Source organism: Ascaphus truei, chromosome 9 (genome assembly GCF_040206685.1).
Source record: "Ascaphus truei isolate aAscTru1 chromosome 9, aAscTru1.hap1, whole genome shotgun sequence".
Classification (NCBI taxonomy): domain Eukaryota; kingdom Metazoa; phylum Chordata; class Amphibia; order Anura; family Ascaphidae; genus Ascaphus; species Ascaphus truei.
The window spans coordinates 59,956,362-59,975,098 of record NC_134491.1 but is presented as its reverse complement, the minus strand read 5'-3'; the positions used below and the strand labels follow the sequence as shown (position 1 = coordinate 59,975,098).

Here is an 18,737-nt window from a genome sequence, read left to right as displayed (position 1 = left end):
ATCCACATACTAGAAAATTAATATTTCTGTTAACTCCCCTCAATAAAGTTGAAGAAAATAGAAGGACTTTGTGTGCTTTTAAAAGGGGACGAGTTAAGCTACATGGACTTACTCACATGCTACAAGTGAGCCTGGGTGCAGAATAGGGCCTTTATCACTCCACTGATTCAGAGACATTTAGGGAGCGGTTGTATGGAACAGTTGGAGGTGTTATATGGAGCAATAGGAGGAGTTATAACGATCGGTTATATGGAGCAATAATCGGAGTTGTAGGGAGTGGTTATATGGAGCAATAGGAGTTATAAGGGTGGGTTAAATGGGGCAATAGGAGGAGTTATATAGGGTAATAGGAGTTATGGGGATGGATTATATGGGGCAATAGGTTCAGTTATAGGGAGAAGTTATATGGGGCAATAGGAAGAGTTATAGGGAGAGTTTATATAGAGTGATAAAAGGAGCTATAGGAAGCAACTATATAGAGCAATAGGAGGAGTTATATGGAGTGGCTGTATGGGGTAATAGGAAGCATTAAAGGGAGCAAGTATATAGAAGGAGTTTTGCACATCAGATAAGCTGCCTGCTGTGTGCAGGTAGTGACCGTCGCTGTGTTCAGGTAGTGACCGCGGCTGTGTGCAGGTAGTGACCGTGGCTGTGTGCAGGTAGTGACCGCGGCTGTGTGCAGGTAGTGACCGTGGCTGTGTGCAGGTAGTGACCGCGGCTGTGTGCAGGTAGTGACCGCGGCTGTGTGCAGGTAGTGACCGCGGCTGTGTGCAGGTAGTAACCGCGGCTGTGTGCAGGTAGTAACCGCGGCTGTGTGCAGGTAGTGACTGCGGCTGTGTGCAGGTAGTGACCGCGGCTGTGTGCAGGTAGTGACCGTGGCTGTGTGCAGGTAGTGACCGCGGCTGTGTGCAGGTAGTGACCGCGGCTGTGTGCAGGTAGTGACCGCGGCTGTGTGCAGGTAGTGACCGCGGCTGTGTGCAGGTAGTGACCGCGGCTGTGTGCAGGTAGTAACCGCGGCTGTGTGCAGGTAGTGACCGCGGCTGTGTGCAGGTAGTGACCGCGGCTGTGTGCAGGTAGTGACCGCGGCTGTGTGCAGGTAGTGACCGCGGCTGTGTGCAGGTAGTGACCGCGGCTGTGTGCAGGTAGTGACCGCGGCTGTGTGCAGGTAGTGACCGCGGCTGTGTGCAGGTAGTGACCGCGGCTGTGTGCAGGTAGTGACCGCGGCTGTGTGCAGGTAGTGACCGCGGCTGTGTGCAGGTAGTGACCGCGGCTGTGTGCAGGTAGTGACCGCGGCTGTGTGCAGGTAGTGACCGTGGCTGTGTGCAGGTAGTGACCGCGGCTGTGTGCAGGTAGTGACCGCGGCTGTGTGCAGGTAGTGACCGCGGCTGTGTGCAGGTAGTGACCGCGGCTGTGTGCAGGTAGTGACCGCGGCTGTGTGCAGGTAGTGACCGCGGCTGTGTGCAGGTAGTGACCGCGGCTGTGTGCAGGTAGTGACCGCGGCTGTGTGCAGGTAGTGACCGCGGCTGTGTGCAGCTAGTGACCGCAGCTGTGTGCAGGTAGTGACCGCGGCTGTGTGCAGGTAGTGACCGTGGCTGTGTGCAGGTAGTGACCGCGGCTGTGTGCAGGTAGTGACCGCGGCTGTGTGCAGGTAGTGACCGCGGCTGTGTGCAGGTAGTGACCGCGGCTGTGTGCAGGTAGTGACCGCGGCTGTGTGCAGGTAGTGACCGCGGCTGTGTGCAGGTAGTGACCGCGGCTGTGTGCAGGTAGTGACCGCGGCTGTGTGCAGGTAGTGACCGCGGCTGTGTGCAGGTAGTGACCGCGGCTGTGTGCAGGTAGTGACCGCGGCTGTGTGCAGGTAGTGACCGTCGCTGTGTGCAGGTAGTGACCGCGGCTGTGTGCAGGTAGTGACCGCGGCTGTGTGCAGGTAGTGACCGCGGCTGTGTGCAGGTAGTGACCGCGGCTGTGTGCAGGTAGTGACCGCGGCTGTGTGCAGGTAGTGACCGCGGCTGTGTGCAGGTAGTGACCGCGGCTGTGTGCAGGTAGTGACCGCGGCTGTGTGCAGGTAGTGACCGCGGCTGTGTGCAGGTAGTGACCGCGGCTGTGTGCAGGTAGTGACCGCGGCTGTGTGCAGGTAGTGACCGCGGCTGTGTGCAGGTAGTGACCGCGGCTGTGTGCAGGTAGTGACCGCGGCTGTGTGCAGGTAGTGACCGCGGCTGTGTGCAGGTAGTGACCGCGGCTGTGTGCAGGTAGTGACCGCGGCTGTGTGCAGGTAGTGACCGCGGCTGTGTGCAGGTAGTGACCGCGGCTGTGTGCAGGTAGTGACCGCGGCTGTGTGCAGGTAGTGACCGCGGCTGTGTGCAGGTAGTGACCGCGGCTGTGTGCAGGTAGTGACCGCGGCTGTGTGCAGGTAGTGACCGCGGCTGTGTGCAGGTAGTGACCGCGGCTGTGTGCAGGTAGTGACCGCGGCTGTGTGCAGGTAGTGACCGCGGCTGTGTGCAGGTAGTGACCGCGGCTGTGTGCAGGTAGTGACCGCGGCTGTGTGCAGGTAGTGACCGCGGCTGTGTGCAGGTAGTGACCGCGGCTGTGTGCAGGTAGTGACCGCGGCTGTGTGCAGGTAGTGACCGCGGCTGTGTGCAGGTAGTGACCGCGGCTGTGTGCAGGTAGTGACCGCGGCTGTGTGCAGGTAGTGACCGCGGCTGTGTGCAGGTAGTGACCGCGGCTGTGTGCAGGTAGTGACCGCGGCTGTGTGCAGGTAGTGACCGCGGCTGTGTGCAGGTAGTGACCGCGGCTGTGTGCAGGTAGTGACCGCGGCTGTGTGCAGGTAGTGACCGCGGCTGTGTGCAGGTAGTGACCGCGGCTGTGTGCAGGTAGTGACCGCGGCTGTGTGCAGGTAGTGACCGCGGCTGTGTGCAGGTAGTGACCGCGGCTGTGTGCAGGTAGTGACCGCGGCTGTGTGCAGGTAGTGACCGCGGCTGTGTGCAGGTAGTGACCGCGGCTGTGTGCAGGTAGTGACCGCGGCTGTGTGCAGGTAGTGACCGCGGCTGTGTGCAGGTAGTGACCGTCGCTGTGTGCAGGTAGTGACCGCGGCTGTGTGCAGGTAGTGACCGCGGCTGTGTGCAGGTAGTGACCGCGGCTGTGTGCAGGTAGTGACCGCGGCTGTGTGCAGGTAGTGACCGTCGCTGTGTGCAGGTAGTGACCGTGGCTGTGTGCAGGTAGTGACCGTCGCTGTGTGCAGGTAGTGACCGCGGCTGTGTGCAGGTAGTGACCGTCGCTGTGTGCACGTAGTGACCGTCGCTGTGTGCAGGTAGTGACCGCGGCTGTGTGCAGGTAGTGACCGCGGCTGTGTGCAGGTAGTGACCGTGGCTGTGTGCAGGTAGTGACCGCGGCTGTGTGCAGGTAGTGACCGCGGCTGTGTGCAGGTAGTGACCGTGGCTGTGTGCAGGTAGTGACCGCGGCTGTGTGCAGGTAGTGACCGCGGCTGTGTGCAGGTAGTGACCGTGGCTGTGTGCAGGTAGTGACCGCGGCTGTGTGCAGGTAGTGACCGCGGCTGTGTGCAGGTAGTGACCGCGGCTGTGTGCAGGTAGTGACCGTGGCTGTGTGCAGGTAGTGACCGTGGCTGTGTGCAGGTAGTGACCGCGGCTGTGTGCAGGTAGTGACCGCGGCTGTGTGCAGGTAGTGACCGTGGCTGTGTGCAGGTAGTGACCGCGGCTGTGTGCAGGTAGTGACCGCGGCTGTGTGCAGGTAGTGACCGCGGCTGTGTGCAGGTAGTGACCGCGGCTGTGTGCAGGTAGTGACCGCGGCTGTGTGCAGGTAGTGACCGCGGCTGTGTGCAGGTAGTGACCGCGGCTGTGTGCAGGTAGTGACCGCGGCTGTGTGCAGGTAGTGACCGCGGCTGTGTGCAGGTAGTGACCGCGGCTGTGTGCAGGTAGTGACCGCGGCTGTGTGCAGGTAGTGACCGCGGCTGTGTGCAGGTAGTAACCGCGGCTGTGTGCAGGTAGTGACCGCGGCTGTGTGCAGGTAGTGACCGCGGCTGTGTGCAGGTAGTGACCGCGGCTGTGTGCAGGTAGTGACCGCGGCTGTGTGCAGGTAGTGACCGCCGCTGTGTGCAGGTAGTGACCGCGGCTGTGTGCAGGTAGTGACCGTGGCTGTGTGCAGGTAGTGACCGTGGCTGTGTGCCGGTAGTGACCGTGGCTGTGTGCAGGTAGTGACCGCGGCTGTGTGCAGGTAGTGACCGCGGCTGTGTGCAGGTAGTGACCGTGGCTGTGTGCAGGTAGTGATCGTGGCTGTGTGCAGGTAGTGACTGCGGCTGTGTGCAGATAGTGACCGCGGCTGTGTGCAGGTAGTGACCGCGGCTGTGTGCAGGTAGTGACTGCGGCTGTGTGCAGGTAGTGACCGCGGCTGTGTGCAGGTAGTGACCGTGGCTGTGTGCAGGTAGTGACCGTGGCTGTGTGCAGGTAGTGACCGCGGCTGTGTGCAGGTAGTGACCGCGGCTGTGTGCAGGTAGTGACCGCGGCTGTGTGCAGGTAGTGACCGCGGCTGTGTGCAGGTAGTGACCGCGGCTGTGTGCAGGTAGTGACCGCGGCTGTGTGCAGGTAGTGACCGCGGCTGTGTGCAGGTAGTGACCGCGGCTGTGTGCAGGTAGTGACCGCGGCTGTGTGCAGGTAGTGACCGCGGCTGTGTGCAGGTAGTGACCGCGGCTGTGTGCAGGTAGTGACCGCGGCTGTGTGCAGGTAGTGACCGCGGCTGTGTGCAGGTAGTGACCGCGGCTGTGTGCAGGTAGTGACCGCGGCTGTGTGCAGGTAGTGACCGCGGCTGTGTGCAGGTAGTGACCGCGGCTGTGTGCAGGTAGTGACCGTCGCTGTGTGCAGGTAGTGACCGCGGCTGTGTGCAGGTAGTGACCGCGGCTGTGTGCAGGTAGTGACCGCGGCTGTGTGCAGGTAGTGACCGCGGCTGTGTGCAGGTAGTGACCGTCGCTGTGTGCAGGTAGTGACCGTGGCTGTGTGCAGGTAGTGACCGTCGCTGTGTGCAGGTAGTGACCGCGGCTGTGTGCAGGTAGTGACCGTCGCTGTGTGCACGTAGTGACCGTCGCTGTGTGCAGGTAGTGACCGCGGCTGTGTGCAGGTAGTGACCGCGGCTGTGTGCAGGTAGTGACCGTGGCTGTGTGCAGGTAGTGACCGCGGCTGTGTGCAGGTAGTGACCGCGGCTGTGTGCAGGTAGTGACCGTGGCTGTGTGCAGGTAGTGACCGCGGCTGTGTGCAGGTAGTGACCGCGGCTGTGTGCAGGTAGTGACCGTGGCTGTGTGCAGGTAGTGACCGCGGCTGTGTGCAGGTAGTAACCGCGGCTGTGTGCAGGTAGTGACCGCGGCTGTGTGCAGGTAGTGACCGCGGCTGTGTGCAGGTAGTGACCGCGGCTGTGTGCAGGTAGTGACCGCGGCTGTGTGCAGGTAGTGACCGCGGCTGTGTGCAGGTAGTGACCGCGGCTGTGTGCAGGTAGTGACCGCGGCTGTGTGCAGGTAGTGACCGCGGCTGTGTGCAGGTAGTGACCGCGGCTGTGTGCAGGTAGTGACCGCGGCTGTGTGCAGGTAGTGACCGCGGCTGTGTGCAGGTAGTGACCGTCGCTGTGTGCAGGTAGTGACCGTGGCTGTGTGCAGGTAGTGACCGTCGCTGTGTGCAGGTAGTGACCGCGGCTGTGTGCAGGTAGTGACCGTCGCTGTGTGCACGTAGTGACCGTCGCTGTGTGCAGGTAGTGACCGCGGCTGTGTGCAGGTAGTGACCGCGGCTGTGTGCAGGTAGTGACCGTGGCTGTGTGCAGGTAGTGACCGCGGCTGTGTGCAGGTAGTGACCGCGGCTGTGTGCAGGTAGTGACCGTGGCTGTGTGCAGGTAGTGACCGCGGCTGTGTGCAGGTAGTGACCGCGGCTGTGTGCAGGTAGTGACCGTGGCTGTGTGCAGGTAGTGACCGCGGCTGTGTGCAGGTAGTGACCGCGGCTGTGTGCAGGTAGTGACCGCGGCTGTGTGCAGGTAGTGACCGTGGCTGTGTGCAGGTAGTGACCGTGGCTGTGTGCAGGTAGTGACCGCGGCTGTGTGCAGGTAGTGACCGCGGCTGTGTGCAGGTAGTGACCGTGGCTGTGTGCAGGTAGTGACCGCGGCTGTGTGCAGGTAGTGACCGCGGCTGTGTGCAGGTAGTGACCGCGGCTGTGTGCAGGTAGTGACCGCGGCTGTGTGCAGGTAGTGACCGCGGCTGTGTGCAGGTAGTGACCGCGGCTGTGTGCAGGTAGTGACCGCGGCTGTGTGCAGGTAGTGACCGCGGCTGTGTGCAGGTAGTGACCGCGGCTGTGTGCAGGTAGTGACCGCGGCTGTGTGCAGGTAGTGACCGCGGCTGTGTGCAGGTAGTGACCGCGGCTGTGTGCAGGTAGTGACCGCGGCTGTGTGCAGGTAGTGACCGCGGCTGTGTGCAGGTAGTGACCGCGGCTGTGTGCAGGTAGTGACCGCGGCTGTGTGCAGGTAGTGACCGCGGCTGTGTGCAGGTAGTGACCGCGGCTGTGTGCAGGTAGTGACCGCGGCTGTGTGCAGGTAGTGACCGTGGCTGTGTGCAGGTAGTGACCGCGGCTGTGTGCAGGTAGTGACCGCGGCTGTGTGCAGGTAGTGACCGTGGCTGTGTGCAGGTAGTGACCGCGGCTGTGTGCAGGTAGTGACCGCGGCTGTGTGCAGGTAGTGACCGCGGCTGTGTGCAGGTAGTGACCGTGGCTGTGTGCAGGTAGTGACCGTGGCTGTGTGCAGGTAGTGACCGCGGCTGTGTGCAGGTAGTGACCGCGGCTGTGTGCAGGTAGTGACCGTGGCTGTGTGCAGGTAGTGACCGCGGCTGTGTGCAGGTAGTGACCGCGGCTGTGTGCAGGTAGTGACCGCGGCTGTGTGCAGGTAGTGACCGCGGCTGTGTGCAGGTAGTGACCGCGGCTGTGTGCAGGTAGTGACCGCGGCTGTGTGCAGGTAGTGACCGCGGCTGTGTGCAGGTAGTGACCGCGGCTGTGTGCAGGTAGTGACCGCGGCTGTGTGCAGGTAGTGACCGCGGCTGTGTGCAGGTAGTGACCGCGGCTGTGTGCAGGTAGTGACCGCGGCTGTGTGCAGGTAGTGACCGCGGCTGTGTGCAGGTAGTGACCGCGGCTGTGTGCAGGTAGTGACCGCGGCTGTGTGCAGGTAGTGACCGCGGCTGTGTGCAGGTAGTGACCGCCGCTGTGTGCAGGTAGTGACCGCGGCTGTGTGCAGGTAGTGACCGTGGCTGTGTGCAGGTAGTGACCGTGGCTGTGTGCCGGTAGTGACCGTGGCTGTGTGCAGGTAGTGACCGCGGCTGTGTGCAGGTAGTGACCGCGGCTGTGTGCAGGTAGTGACCGTGGCTGTGTGCAGGTAGTGATCGTGGCTGTGTGCAGGTAGTGACTGCGGCTGTGTGCAGATAGTGACCGCGGCTGTGTGCAGGTAGTGACCGCGGCTGTGTGCAGGTAGTGACCGCGGCTGTGTGCAGGTAGTGACCGCGGCTGTGTGCAGGTAGTGACCGTGGCTGTGTGCAGGTAGTGACCGTGGCTGTGTGCAGGTAGTGACCGCGGCTGTGTGCAGGTAGTAACCGCGGCTGTGTGCAGGTAGTGACCGCGGCTGTGTGCAGGTAGTGACCGCGGCTGTGTGCAGGTAGTGACCGCGGCTGTGTGCAGGTAGTGACCGCGGCTGTGTGCAGGTAGTGACCGCGGCTGTGTGCAGGTAGTGACCGCGGCTGTGTGCAGGTAGTGACCGCGGCTGTGTGCAGGTAGTGACCGCGGCTGTGTGCAGGTAGTGACCGCGGCTGTGTGCAGGTAGTGACCGCGGCTGTGTGCAGGTAGTGACCGCGGCTGTGTGCAGGTAGTGACCGCGGCTGTGTGCAGGTAGTGACCGCGGCTGTGTGCAGGTAGTGACCGCGGCTGTGTGCAGGTAGTGACCGCGGCTGTGTGCAGGTAGTGACCGTCGCTGTGTGCAGGTAGTGACCGCGGCTGTGTGCAGGTAGTGACCGCGGCTGTGTGCAGGTAGTGACCGCGGCTGTGTGCAGGTAGTGACCGCGGCTGTGTGCAGGTAGTGACCGTCGCTGTGTGCAGGTAGTGACCGTGGCTGTGTGCAGGTAGTGACCGTCGCTGTGTGCAGGTAGTGACCGCGGCTGTGTGCAGGTAGTGACCGTCGCTGTGTGCACGTAGTGACCGTCGCTGTGTGCAGGTAGTGACCGCGGCTGTGTGCAGGTAGTGACCGCGGCTGTGTGCAGGTAGTGACCGTGGCTGTGTGCAGGTAGTGACCGCGGCTGTGTGCAGGTAGTGACCGCGGCTGTGTGCAGGTAGTGACCGTGGCTGTGTGCAGGTAGTGACCGCGGCTGTGTGCAGGTAGTGACCGCGGCTGTGTGCAGGTAGTGACCGTGGCTGTGTGCAGGTAGTGACCGCGGCTGTGTGCAGGTAGTAACCGCGGCTGTGTGCAGGTAGTGACCGCGGCTGTGTGCAGGTAGTGACCGCGGCTGTGTGCAGGTAGTGACCGCGGCTGTGTGCAGGTAGTGACCGCGGCTGTGTGCAGGTAGTGACCGCGGCTGTGTGCAGGTAGTGACCGCGGCTGTGTGCAGGTAGTGACCGCGGCTGTGTGCAGGTAGTGACCGCGGCTGTGTGCAGGTAGTGACCGCGGCTGTGTGCAGGTAGTGACCGCGGCTGTGTGCAGGTAGTGACCGCGGCTGTGTGCAGGTAGTGACCGCGGCTGTGTGCAGGTAGTGACCGCGGCTGTGTGCAGGTAGTGACCGCGGCTGTGTGCAGGTAGTGACCGCGGCTGTGTGCAGGTAGTGACCGCGGCTGTGTGCAGGTAGTGACCGCGGCTGTGTGCAGGTAGTAACCGCGGCTGTGTGCAGGTAGTGACCGCGGCTGTGTGCAGGTAGTGACCGCGGCTGTGTGCAGGTAGTGACCGCGGCTGTGTGCAGGTAGTGACCGCGGCTGTGTGCAGGTAGTGACCGTGGCTGTGTGCAGGTAGTGACCGCGGCTGTGTGCAGGTAGTGACCGCCGCTGTGTGCAGGTAGTGACCGCGGCTGTGTGCAGGTAGTAACCGCGGCTGTGTGCAGGTAGTGACTGCGGCTGTGTGCAGGTAGTGACCGCGGCTGTTTGCAGGTAGTAACCGCGGCTGTGTGCAGGTAGTGACCGCGGCTGTGTGCAGGTAGTGACTGCGGCTGTGTGCAGGTAGTGACCGCGGCTGTGTGCAGGTAGTGACCGCGGCTGTGTGCAGGTAGTGACCGTGGCTGTGTGCAGGTAGTGACCGTGGCTGTGTGCCGGTAGTGACCGCGGCTGTGTGCAGGTAGTGACCGCGGCTGTGTGCAGGTAGTGACCGCGGCTGTGTGCAGGTAGTGACCGTGGCTGTGTGCAGGTAGTGATCGTGGCTGTGTGCAGGTAGTGACTGCGGCTGTGTGCAGATAGTGACCGCGGCTGTGTGCAGGTAGTGACCGCGGCTGTGTGCAGGTAGTGACTGCGGCTGTGTGCAGGTAGTGACCGCGGCTGTGTGCAGGTAGTGACCGTGGCTGTGTGCAGGTAGTGACCGTGGCTGTGTGCAGGTAGTGACCGCGGCTGTGTGCAGGTAGTAACCGCGGCTGTGTGCAGGTAGTGACTGCGGCTGTGTGCAGGTAGTGACCGCGGCTGTGTGCAGGTAGTGACCGCGGCTGTGTGCAGGTAGTAACCGCGGCTCTGTGCAGGTAGTGACCGCGGCTGTGTGCAGGTAGTGACCGCGGCTGTGTGCAGGTAGTGACCGTGGCTGTGTGCAGGTAGTGACCGCGGCTGTGTGCAGGTAGTGACCGCGGCTGTGTGCAGGTAGTGACTGCGGCTGTGTGCAGGTAGTGACCGCGGCTGTGTGCAGGTAGTGACTGCGGCTGTGTGCAGGTAGTGACCGTCGCTGTGTGCAGGTAGTAACCGCGGCTGTGTGCAGGTAGTGACTGCGGCTGTGTGCAGGTAGTAACCGCGGCTGTGTGCAGGTAGTGACCGCGGCTGTGTGCAGGTAGTGACCGCGGCTGTGTGCAGGTAGTGACCGTCGCTGTGTGCAGGTAGTGACCGTCGCTGTGTGCAGGTAGTGACCGCGGCTGTGTGCAGGTAGTGACCGGCGCTGTGTGCAGGTAGTGACTGCGGCTGTGTGCAGGTAGTGACCGCGGCTGTGTGCAGGTAGTGACCGCGGCTGTGTGCAGGTAGTGACTGCGGCTGTGTGCAGGTAGTGACCGCGGCTGTGTGCAGGTAGTGACCGCGGCTGTGTGCAGGTAGTGACCGCGGCTGTGTGCAGGTAGTGACCGCGGCTGTGTGCAGGTAGTGACCGCGGCTGTGTGCAGGTAGTGACCGCGGCTGTGTGCAGGTAGTGACCGCGGCTGTGTGCAGGTAGTGACCGCGGCTGTGTGCAGGTAGTGACCGCGGCTGTGTGCAGGTAGTGACCGCGGCTGTGTGCAGGTAGTGACCGCGGCTGTGTGCAGGTAGTGACCGCGGCTGTGTGCAGGTAGTGACCGCGGCTGTGTGCAGGTAGTGACCGCGGCTGTGTGCAGGTAGTGACCGCGGCTGTGTGCAGGTAGTGACCGCGGCTGTGTGCAGGTAGTGACCGCGGCTGTGTGCAGGTAGTGACCGCGGCTGTGTGCAGGTAGTGACCGCGGCTGTGTGCAGGTAGTGACCGCGGCTGTGTGCAGGTAGTGACCGTCGCTGTGTGCAGGTAGTGACCGTGGCTGTGTGCAGGTAGTGACCGTCGCTGTGTGCAGGTAGTGACCGTCGCTGTGTGCAGGTAGTGACCGTCGCTGTGTGCAGGTAGTAACCGCGGCTGTGTGCAGGTAGTGACCGTGGCTGTGTGCAGGTAGTGACCGCGGCTGTGTGCAGGTAGTGACCGTGGCTGTGTGCAGGTAGTAACCGCGGCTGTGTGCAGGTAGTGACTGCGGCTGTGTGCAGGTAGTAACCGCGGCTGTGTGCAGGTAGTGACCGCGGCTGTGTGCAGGTAGTGACCGCGGCTGTGTGCAGGTAGTGACCGCGGCTGTGTGCAGGTAGTGACCGTCGCTGTGTGCAGGTAGTGACCGCGGCTGTGTGCAGGTAGTGGCCGTCGCTGTGTGCAGGTAGTGACCGTCGCTGTGTGCAGGTAGTAACCGCGGCTGTGTGCAGGTAGTGACCGTCGCTGTGTGCAGGTAGTGACCGCGGCTGTGTGCAGGTAGTGACCGTGGCTGTGTGCAGGTAGTGACCGCGGCTGTGTGCAGGTAGTGACCGTCGCTGTGTGCAGGTAGTGACCGCGGCTGTGTGCAGGTAGTGACCGCGGCTGTGTGGAGGTAGTGACCGCGGCTGTGTGCAGGTAGTGACCGCGGCTGTGTGCAGGTAGTGACCGCGGCTGTGTGCAGGTAGTGACCGCGGCTGTGTGCAGGTAGTGACCGCGGCTGTGTGCAGGTAGTGACCGCGGCTGTGTGCAGGTAGTAACCGCGGCTTGCGATGTCTTTTTCCTTCCTCAGATATCCAGTTTCTTTGTCATGATGGTGGTTATGGTGACCATGCTGGCACTGGGGACTTACCTGAACCCCCTGCCCAAGGTATGTCCCCTCCCACGACTGACCTCTCCACAGAAATACAGTGTAATGCCCACGACTTTGAAGCTGTTAGTTGTCCTAAGGGGGGAAATATGGTGCCACAATTGAACTTAACCAAAGGTAGAGGTGTGTGTATGAGTGTGTGGGGGGGAGGGGGTGAGGAAAAGTGCTGGTTAACTCATTTGTTGCCAGAGGAGCCAGCAATGCTTTGGTGCATCCCTCCGTTACTAAGTTACTAAGGACAGTGGATGTTGTGTTATGGTATAGCTAATGTTTTCTGCTCTGTCTCTCTCAATCTTTTTCTCTATATATAATTCTCTCCCTCCCTCTCTCTTTATTTCACTATCTCTGTTTTTCCCCCTTTTCTCTCTCCAAACCTCTCTCTCTCTCTCTCTCCCCTTTCTCTGTCTTTCCCGCAGTCTGTCCTAGGAGCCCTGATAGCGGTGAACCTGAAAAACTCCCTGAAGCAGCTCTCGGATCCCTTCTACCTGTGGAAGAAAAGCAAACTGGACTGTGTGAGTCCCTTCAACTCACCTCACGGGGACTTTCAGAGCCGCCCAGGATCCCCTCCCTCAGGATCGATCCCCTCCCTCAGGATCCCCTCCCTCAGGATCCCATGGCTTTTACATGCACAGTCTTTCTGACTTATCAGGGGGGAAGAGATTATCATTTATCATTTATCTATAAGGCGACGGCCCAATTTATTTATTGGGAGAAGGAGCGGCTCAGTGAGTAAAGACACTGACTCTGGCATATCTCAGTTTAACGAGAGTGAACCTTGTTCAATTCCTGGTGTCGGCTCGTTGTGATCTTGGGCAAGTCACTTTATCTCCCAGTGCCTCAGATGCCAAAAACATACATTTTAAGCTCTCCGGGGCAGGGACTGTGTCTGCAAAAGGGCTCTGTAAAGTGCTACGTAAAACTAGCAGCGCTGTACACAAATGTATTATTATTATGGCGCAAACGTATTCCACAGCGCAGTACAAGGGGAATGTAGAGATGATAACAGTATTATTGCAAGTGGCAACATTATCATACACTGATATGAGTAAGGAGGCTGTTGTTCTGAAGAGCTTACAATCTAAAAAAGAAGCCATGTAGCTGGAAGCTGAGATCATAGGTGGCTTGGTAAAGGCCGGAGAGATTCTGCTTTTAATTTAACCCATCGATGCTGAGGAGCCAGCGATGTATTACTCAATTGCCTGTGTCTCGGTCGGAGGTACGTCGCTGACCTCTCAAGGGCTACAGCGGCGTAAAGATGTATTGTACAGAAGGGTTAATGAATGGAAGCCGCAGAATAATGTCTGTACACAAGGACATGCACACTGTTGATAATGGAATTACCCTTGGCACGGGAACCTGAGGTCACATGACCAGAGGGGTGGCAGGCCTGCAGCCTGGACCTGAGCCCTGGCCTTATCAGTCTGGCTTCTTTTATGCTTCCAGACAGAGCCAAGCTGGGTAAATAATGCCAAGGATCCTAGTCAGGAGCTGAGAGAGAGCAGGAGAGGTGGAGGGGTGAGAGAGAGAGATATACAGACAGAGAGAGATACAGAGATGGGGGAGAGATACAGAGAGAGAGAGAGGGGGGGAGAGAGAGAGATATACAGACAGAGAGAGATACAGAGATGGGGGAGAGATACAGAGAGAGAGAGAGAGAGAGAGAGGGGGGGGTGGAGGAAGATACCGAAAGAGAGAAACAAAGAGAGAGGGAGAAGGCGGGGGGGGGGGGGCTACAAGGAGAGGGAGGGATAGGGGGAGAGATACAGAGAGAGAGAGGGGGGAGGTAAAGAGAGAGATACAGAGATGGGGGAGAGATACCGAGAGGGATAGGGGGAGAGATACTGAAAGAGAGATACAGAGAGAGAGGGGGGGGATAAAGAGAGAGAGAGAGAAATAGGGGGTGAGATAGAGAGAGAGAGGGAGGGGCAGGGGGCTACATAGAGTGGGATGGATATATACAGAGAGAGAGGGGATACAGAGCTAAAGAGGGAGAGACACAGAGAGTGAGGAAGAGATACAGAGAAAGAGACAGAGTGCGAGGAATAGAGAGAGAGCGAGAGAGGGGGAGAGAGATACAGAGAGACGGATACAGAGAGAGGGAAAGAGATACAAAGAGAGGAAAAGGGATACAGAGGGAGAGGGATACAGGGAGAGGGAGAATAATACAGAGATGGGGGAGATAGAGAGAAAGGGGGAGAGATACAGAGAGAGAGAGGGGTATGGGGGGGCTACAGAGAGGCAGGGAGAGAAAGATAGAGAGAGAGAGGGGGGAATACAGAGAGAGGGAGCCAGCATAAATAAAGTAAATAAACCTTTCTACTTACCCCTGCCATCATGAAGGGCGTCCTCGTCAGCATACTGCAGGGCCATGTCCTCCGTTGCCAGAAAGAATACAATCTAATGGCCCCTAACCCCATAATCACCTTAGCGGTTAGTAACCGCTATAGTCATTAAGGGGTTAACCCACCCTCCCCCGCTAACCACCCAGGAGGCCTAACCACCCAAACCTAACCAAAATAGGCCCAAAATAAAACACATTAAATATTTAAAAGCAAAGAACCAAAATACATTTAAAAGAAATAAAAGCTAGCATTTGCCCCAAAAAGCATTGCTTGTCACTGTATGCATAGGGCATACATAAATACAATGGCAATCACTGGGCAATGAAAAAATTATAAATAAATAAAAATACAAAGAAAAAACGTGCACAAAAACCAAACCATATATTCAGTGTTTTTTCTTACCTTTAGATGTCTTCGTCCTCCGATTCCAGGTCTCAGGAAGCTCTCGAACAAATCGAGGATCCACAACAGCCTCGGCCCACAGGTAAAGTCTAAAGTCCTTTTCTTCTTTGTTTTCTTCTTTCTTTATCTTCATCTGTTCATTGTAATCCAATTGGGGGTCTTCTTTCTTCTTCTTCATCTTCATCTGTACTGGCATCACACTTCCATTGGGGGGTAGGTGTTACCTCTTCAGCTCTATTCCTTTCAATGAGACTGCATAGGCTTTTATATGCCCTGTGATGTCACATTTGAGTGAGAAATGGGTCCCACGCCATCTGATTGGCTGGGATAACCATGTGCCGTTTTATTAAAAAAAAATTGGTAGTGACGTTATGTAAAGGGAGTGAAGCCAGCCAATCAGAAAGGCTGTGCTTCCTTACCCTTTAAGATTATGTCACCAAAACTAAGATGGCTGCCGTCACGTTACTTCAACCAATCAGATTGTGAGATGTATTTCCACAATCTGATTGGTTGTTTTAAACAATGTGAGTAAATTTTTGGAAAGGATGTGACATCACTCCCTTTACATGACGTCACTACCAAAAAAAAGTCACATGGTTATCTGAGCCAATCAGATGATGTGGGAACCATTTCTCACTCATATGTGACATCACAGGCCATATAAAAGACTGTGCAGTCTCATTTGAAGGCATGGAGCTGAAGAGGCAACACCTGCCCTTCTCCCCCCCCCCCCCCATGGATGTGTGATGCCAGTACAGATGAAGATGAAGGTGAAGATAAAGAAGAAGAAATACGACCCACAATTGGATTACAATTAACAGATGAAGATAAAGGAAGAAGAAAACAAAGAAGAAAAGGACTTTGGACTTTACCTGAGGGCCGAGGCTGTTGTGGATCCTGGATTTGTTCAAGAGCTTCCTGAGGCCCCTGGAATCAGAGGATGAAGACATCTAAAGGTAAGAAAAAATATTGAATTTATGTTATTATTTTTTTGCAGTTTTTTTTCATTGATTTTTATTTATTTATAATTTTTTAATTGCTCATTGATTGCCAATATATGTATGTATGCCCTTTAGGGCTATACATACAGTGACAAGCAATGCTTTTTTTTTGGCAAATGCTAGCTTTTATTTCTTTTAAATGTATTTTGGTTCTTTGCTTTTAAATATTTATGCTATTTATTTTGTGTTTTGATTTTGAATTATGGCATTTTTTGTTGTGTTTTAAATTGTTTATTTCTGGGTTTTTTTGGTGTTTGCTTTTCAAATGCGGTTAATTTTTGGTCTTTTGATTTTTAATAATGGTGTTTATTTTGAGTTTTCTTTTATTTATTGATTTTTTGGGGGTGTTTCAATTTGTAATTCTGGTGCTTATTTGGTAGTTGCTTTATTGATTGATGGTAATTTTGTTGGGTTTATTTGTTTATGGTTGTTTATTTGGTGATATTTTTATTGAATTGGATATTGTTGTTTGTTTATTTTTTAGGTTGACCATTGACAGCCATAGTGTTAAATCATGCCCATAGTATATGGGCATGATGTGCCCCTGTGCCAATCAATTGGTTTGTTTGCATTTCTTATGTGTTGCTTTTTCTATGTAATGTGTTTGACTTTGTGCCTTTTTTTTGCTTCCCCATTTATTGCTCTTGTGGTAAAGTATGCCCATATTATATGGGCATGCTTTAACACTGTGCCAATCAATGGGTAGTGGGGATAGAGGGTGGGGTTGGTGTCCCCGGTTAAGGTGGGAGAGTAGCGGGGGAGGGTGGGTTAACCCCTTAATTATTATAGCGGTTACTAACCGCTAAGGTGATTAAGGGGTATGGGTCTATTAGATTGTCTTTTTTTATTGCATTGTTGCTGGCAATGGAGGACAAGGACGTTTATGAAGATGAGGACGGCTTTCATCGTGGCAGGGGTAAGTGCAAATGTTATTTACTTTATGCTGCTGGTTGATGCTTTATCTGGATAATAGTAATTTTGCCCATTACTGTACTGCATGTGTTGGGGGGGTGTAGGGGGGTCTTTATAGCAGGGTATTGCATATTTTATTTTTTCGGCACAGGATTGGTACTGCAGGCCAGTGGGGACCCCCACAAACCCGCGGGGACCTTCCGAGGACCCCCAAACCCCATGGGGCCCCTGGACACCCGTGAGAATCAACCAAGGACCCCCAGTCACATGCGGGGACCACCTGAGGACTCCCAGACAGCTGTGGGGCCTATGGACACCCACGGGGACCACCAAAGGACCCCTGGACACCTGTGGGGTCCACCAAAGAACCCCCAGACACCCAAGGGACCACCCGAGGACCCCCGGAGGCCCACGTCGGCCTCTAGTATCAATGTTGTGACGAACAAAATACAGCATAAATAAATAATGCTTTTATGCATGTCTCAATCTCTTTTGCCCCAGCCTTTAGCTGGTGAAAAAAGATGGCGAGAGTTTATGCTACGATAAACTTATCACTGTTTTGTGAATAGCAGTTACTGGCAAAAAATGGCGGGTTTGACATTTTTGGGCCTATCGGACGACTTTTTTTGTCTCTGGCTGTTTTAGGGGTGATAAAAAGCCATTATAGCGCGATACTGCACTGTTATCATTGCTTTGTGAATAGCAGAGTAGGCAGTATCACGCTATAAAGGCATTTATCACCCTTTAAACCACTTATCACTGTTTGTGAATAGGCCCCACAGAGAGAGGCCAGAGGGATACAGTGATAGAGGGTGATATGGAGAGGGAGAGGGATACAGAGATAGAGAGGGATATGGAGAGGGATACAGTGATAGAGGGGGATGCAGAGATAGAGAGGGATACAGAGATAGAGAGGGTTATGGAGAGGGAGAGGGATACAGAGATAGAGAGGGTTATGGAGAGGGATACAGAGATAGAGAGGGATATGGAGAGGGAGAGGGATACAGAGATAGAGAGGGATATGGAGAGGGATACAGTGATAGAGGGGGATGCAGAGATAGAGAGGGATACAGAGATAGATAGGGTTATGGAGAGGGAGAGGGATACAGAGATAGAGAGGGTTATGGAGAGGGAGAGGGATACAGAGATAGAGAGGGTTATGGAGAGGTAGAGGGATACAGAGATAGAGAGGGATATGGAGAGGGAGAGGGATACAGAGATAGAGAGGGTTATGGAGAGGGATACAGAGATAGAGAGGGTTATGGAGAGGGAGAGGGATACAGAGATAGAGATGGTTATGGAGAGGGATACAGTGATAGAGGGTGATATGGAGAGGGAGAGGGATACAGAGATAGAGAGGGTTATGGAGAGGGATACAGAGATAGAGAGGGATATGGAGAGGGATACAGTGATAGAGGGGGATGCAGAGATAGAGAGGGTTATGGAGATAGAGAGGGATACAGAGATAGAGAGGGTTATGGAGAGGGATACAGAGATAGAGAGGGATACAGAGATAGAGAGGGATACAGAGATAGAGAGGGATATGGAGAGATATATAGAGGGATACAGAGCTAGAGAGAGATACAGAGCTAGAGAGGGATACAGAGATAGAGAGGGATATGGAGAGGGATACAGAGATAGAGAGGGATATGGAGAGGGATACAGAGACAGAGAGGTTATGGAGAGGGATACAGAGATAGAGAGTGATATGGAGAGGGATACAGAGGGAGTCAGAGGGAGTCAGAGAGATAGACGAATGTTTTGCCATAATTCTAAATCACTGCAAAAATGTTGAGTGGGTTTTTTTTTTGCATTTGTTAATATTTGCAAATTTGCAGGAGTTCGAAAAAAGTCGGAGAATATTCAAAAACTTGCAACCACCCCCCAAATACTGTAAAAATATTCCAAAGTTAGAAAAAAAAATGGAAAGAATATTTGGAAATGAGAGAATATTCAAATATTTTGAAATACTATTCAGAATATTAAGAGAACTTTCAAAAGTTTCCAAATACGGTTAAAAATAAATAAAGATCTAATTGAATTTCACACATTTGCCCATTTCTATTTACATTCTGCCTGTTCCTCCTCTCCGCAGTGTGTTTGGCTGGTCAGCTTCTTCTCGACCTTCATCCTCGGCCTGCCGTACGGACTGGCGGTTGGCGTGGGATTTTCCGTGCTCGTGGTCGTTTTTCACACCCAGTTGTAAGTTCCGTCTCGCGCCCTTTTCATAAGAACGACCTTGCGTTCGCGGCGAAGTCGTCATAGCCCAAAAGGCTGCCAGTGAGCGGCAAAAATGAGACACGATTAACCCTTTCAGTGCTGCAGACACAAAGGGACGGCCTCAGGGCAAGGCGAGCAAGACAGCTGCCTCGGGCCTCACGCCTGTGGGGGCCACGCACTCCCTCCTCTCCCTTCAGTCGGCGCAAGGATCCAACTTTCACCGGGGGGGGGGCGGGAGCTGGAGAAGGGAGCGTGGGGTCCCCCCTCCTCCAGCGCCGACAGGAGGGAGAGGAGGGA

The 18,737-nt window shown here is 56.0% G+C and overlaps 1 protein-coding gene across 1 annotated transcript in view; it reads left to right on the top strand.

Annotated features, from left to right (window-relative positions):
• The window catches only part of SLC26A9 (solute carrier family 26 member 9), a 52,902-nt gene that overhangs the window by 23,124 nt on the left and 11,041 nt on the right, over positions 1-18,737 (top strand). Inside the window, exons 11-13 of the mRNA XM_075615151.1 lie at positions 11,486-11,563; positions 11,980-12,075; positions 18,316-18,422. Coding sequence (XP_075471266.1) covers positions 11,486-11,563; positions 11,980-12,075; positions 18,316-18,422 — 281 coding nt within the window. The remainder of the gene's footprint in view (positions 1-11,485; positions 11,564-11,979; positions 12,076-18,315; positions 18,423-18,737) is intronic.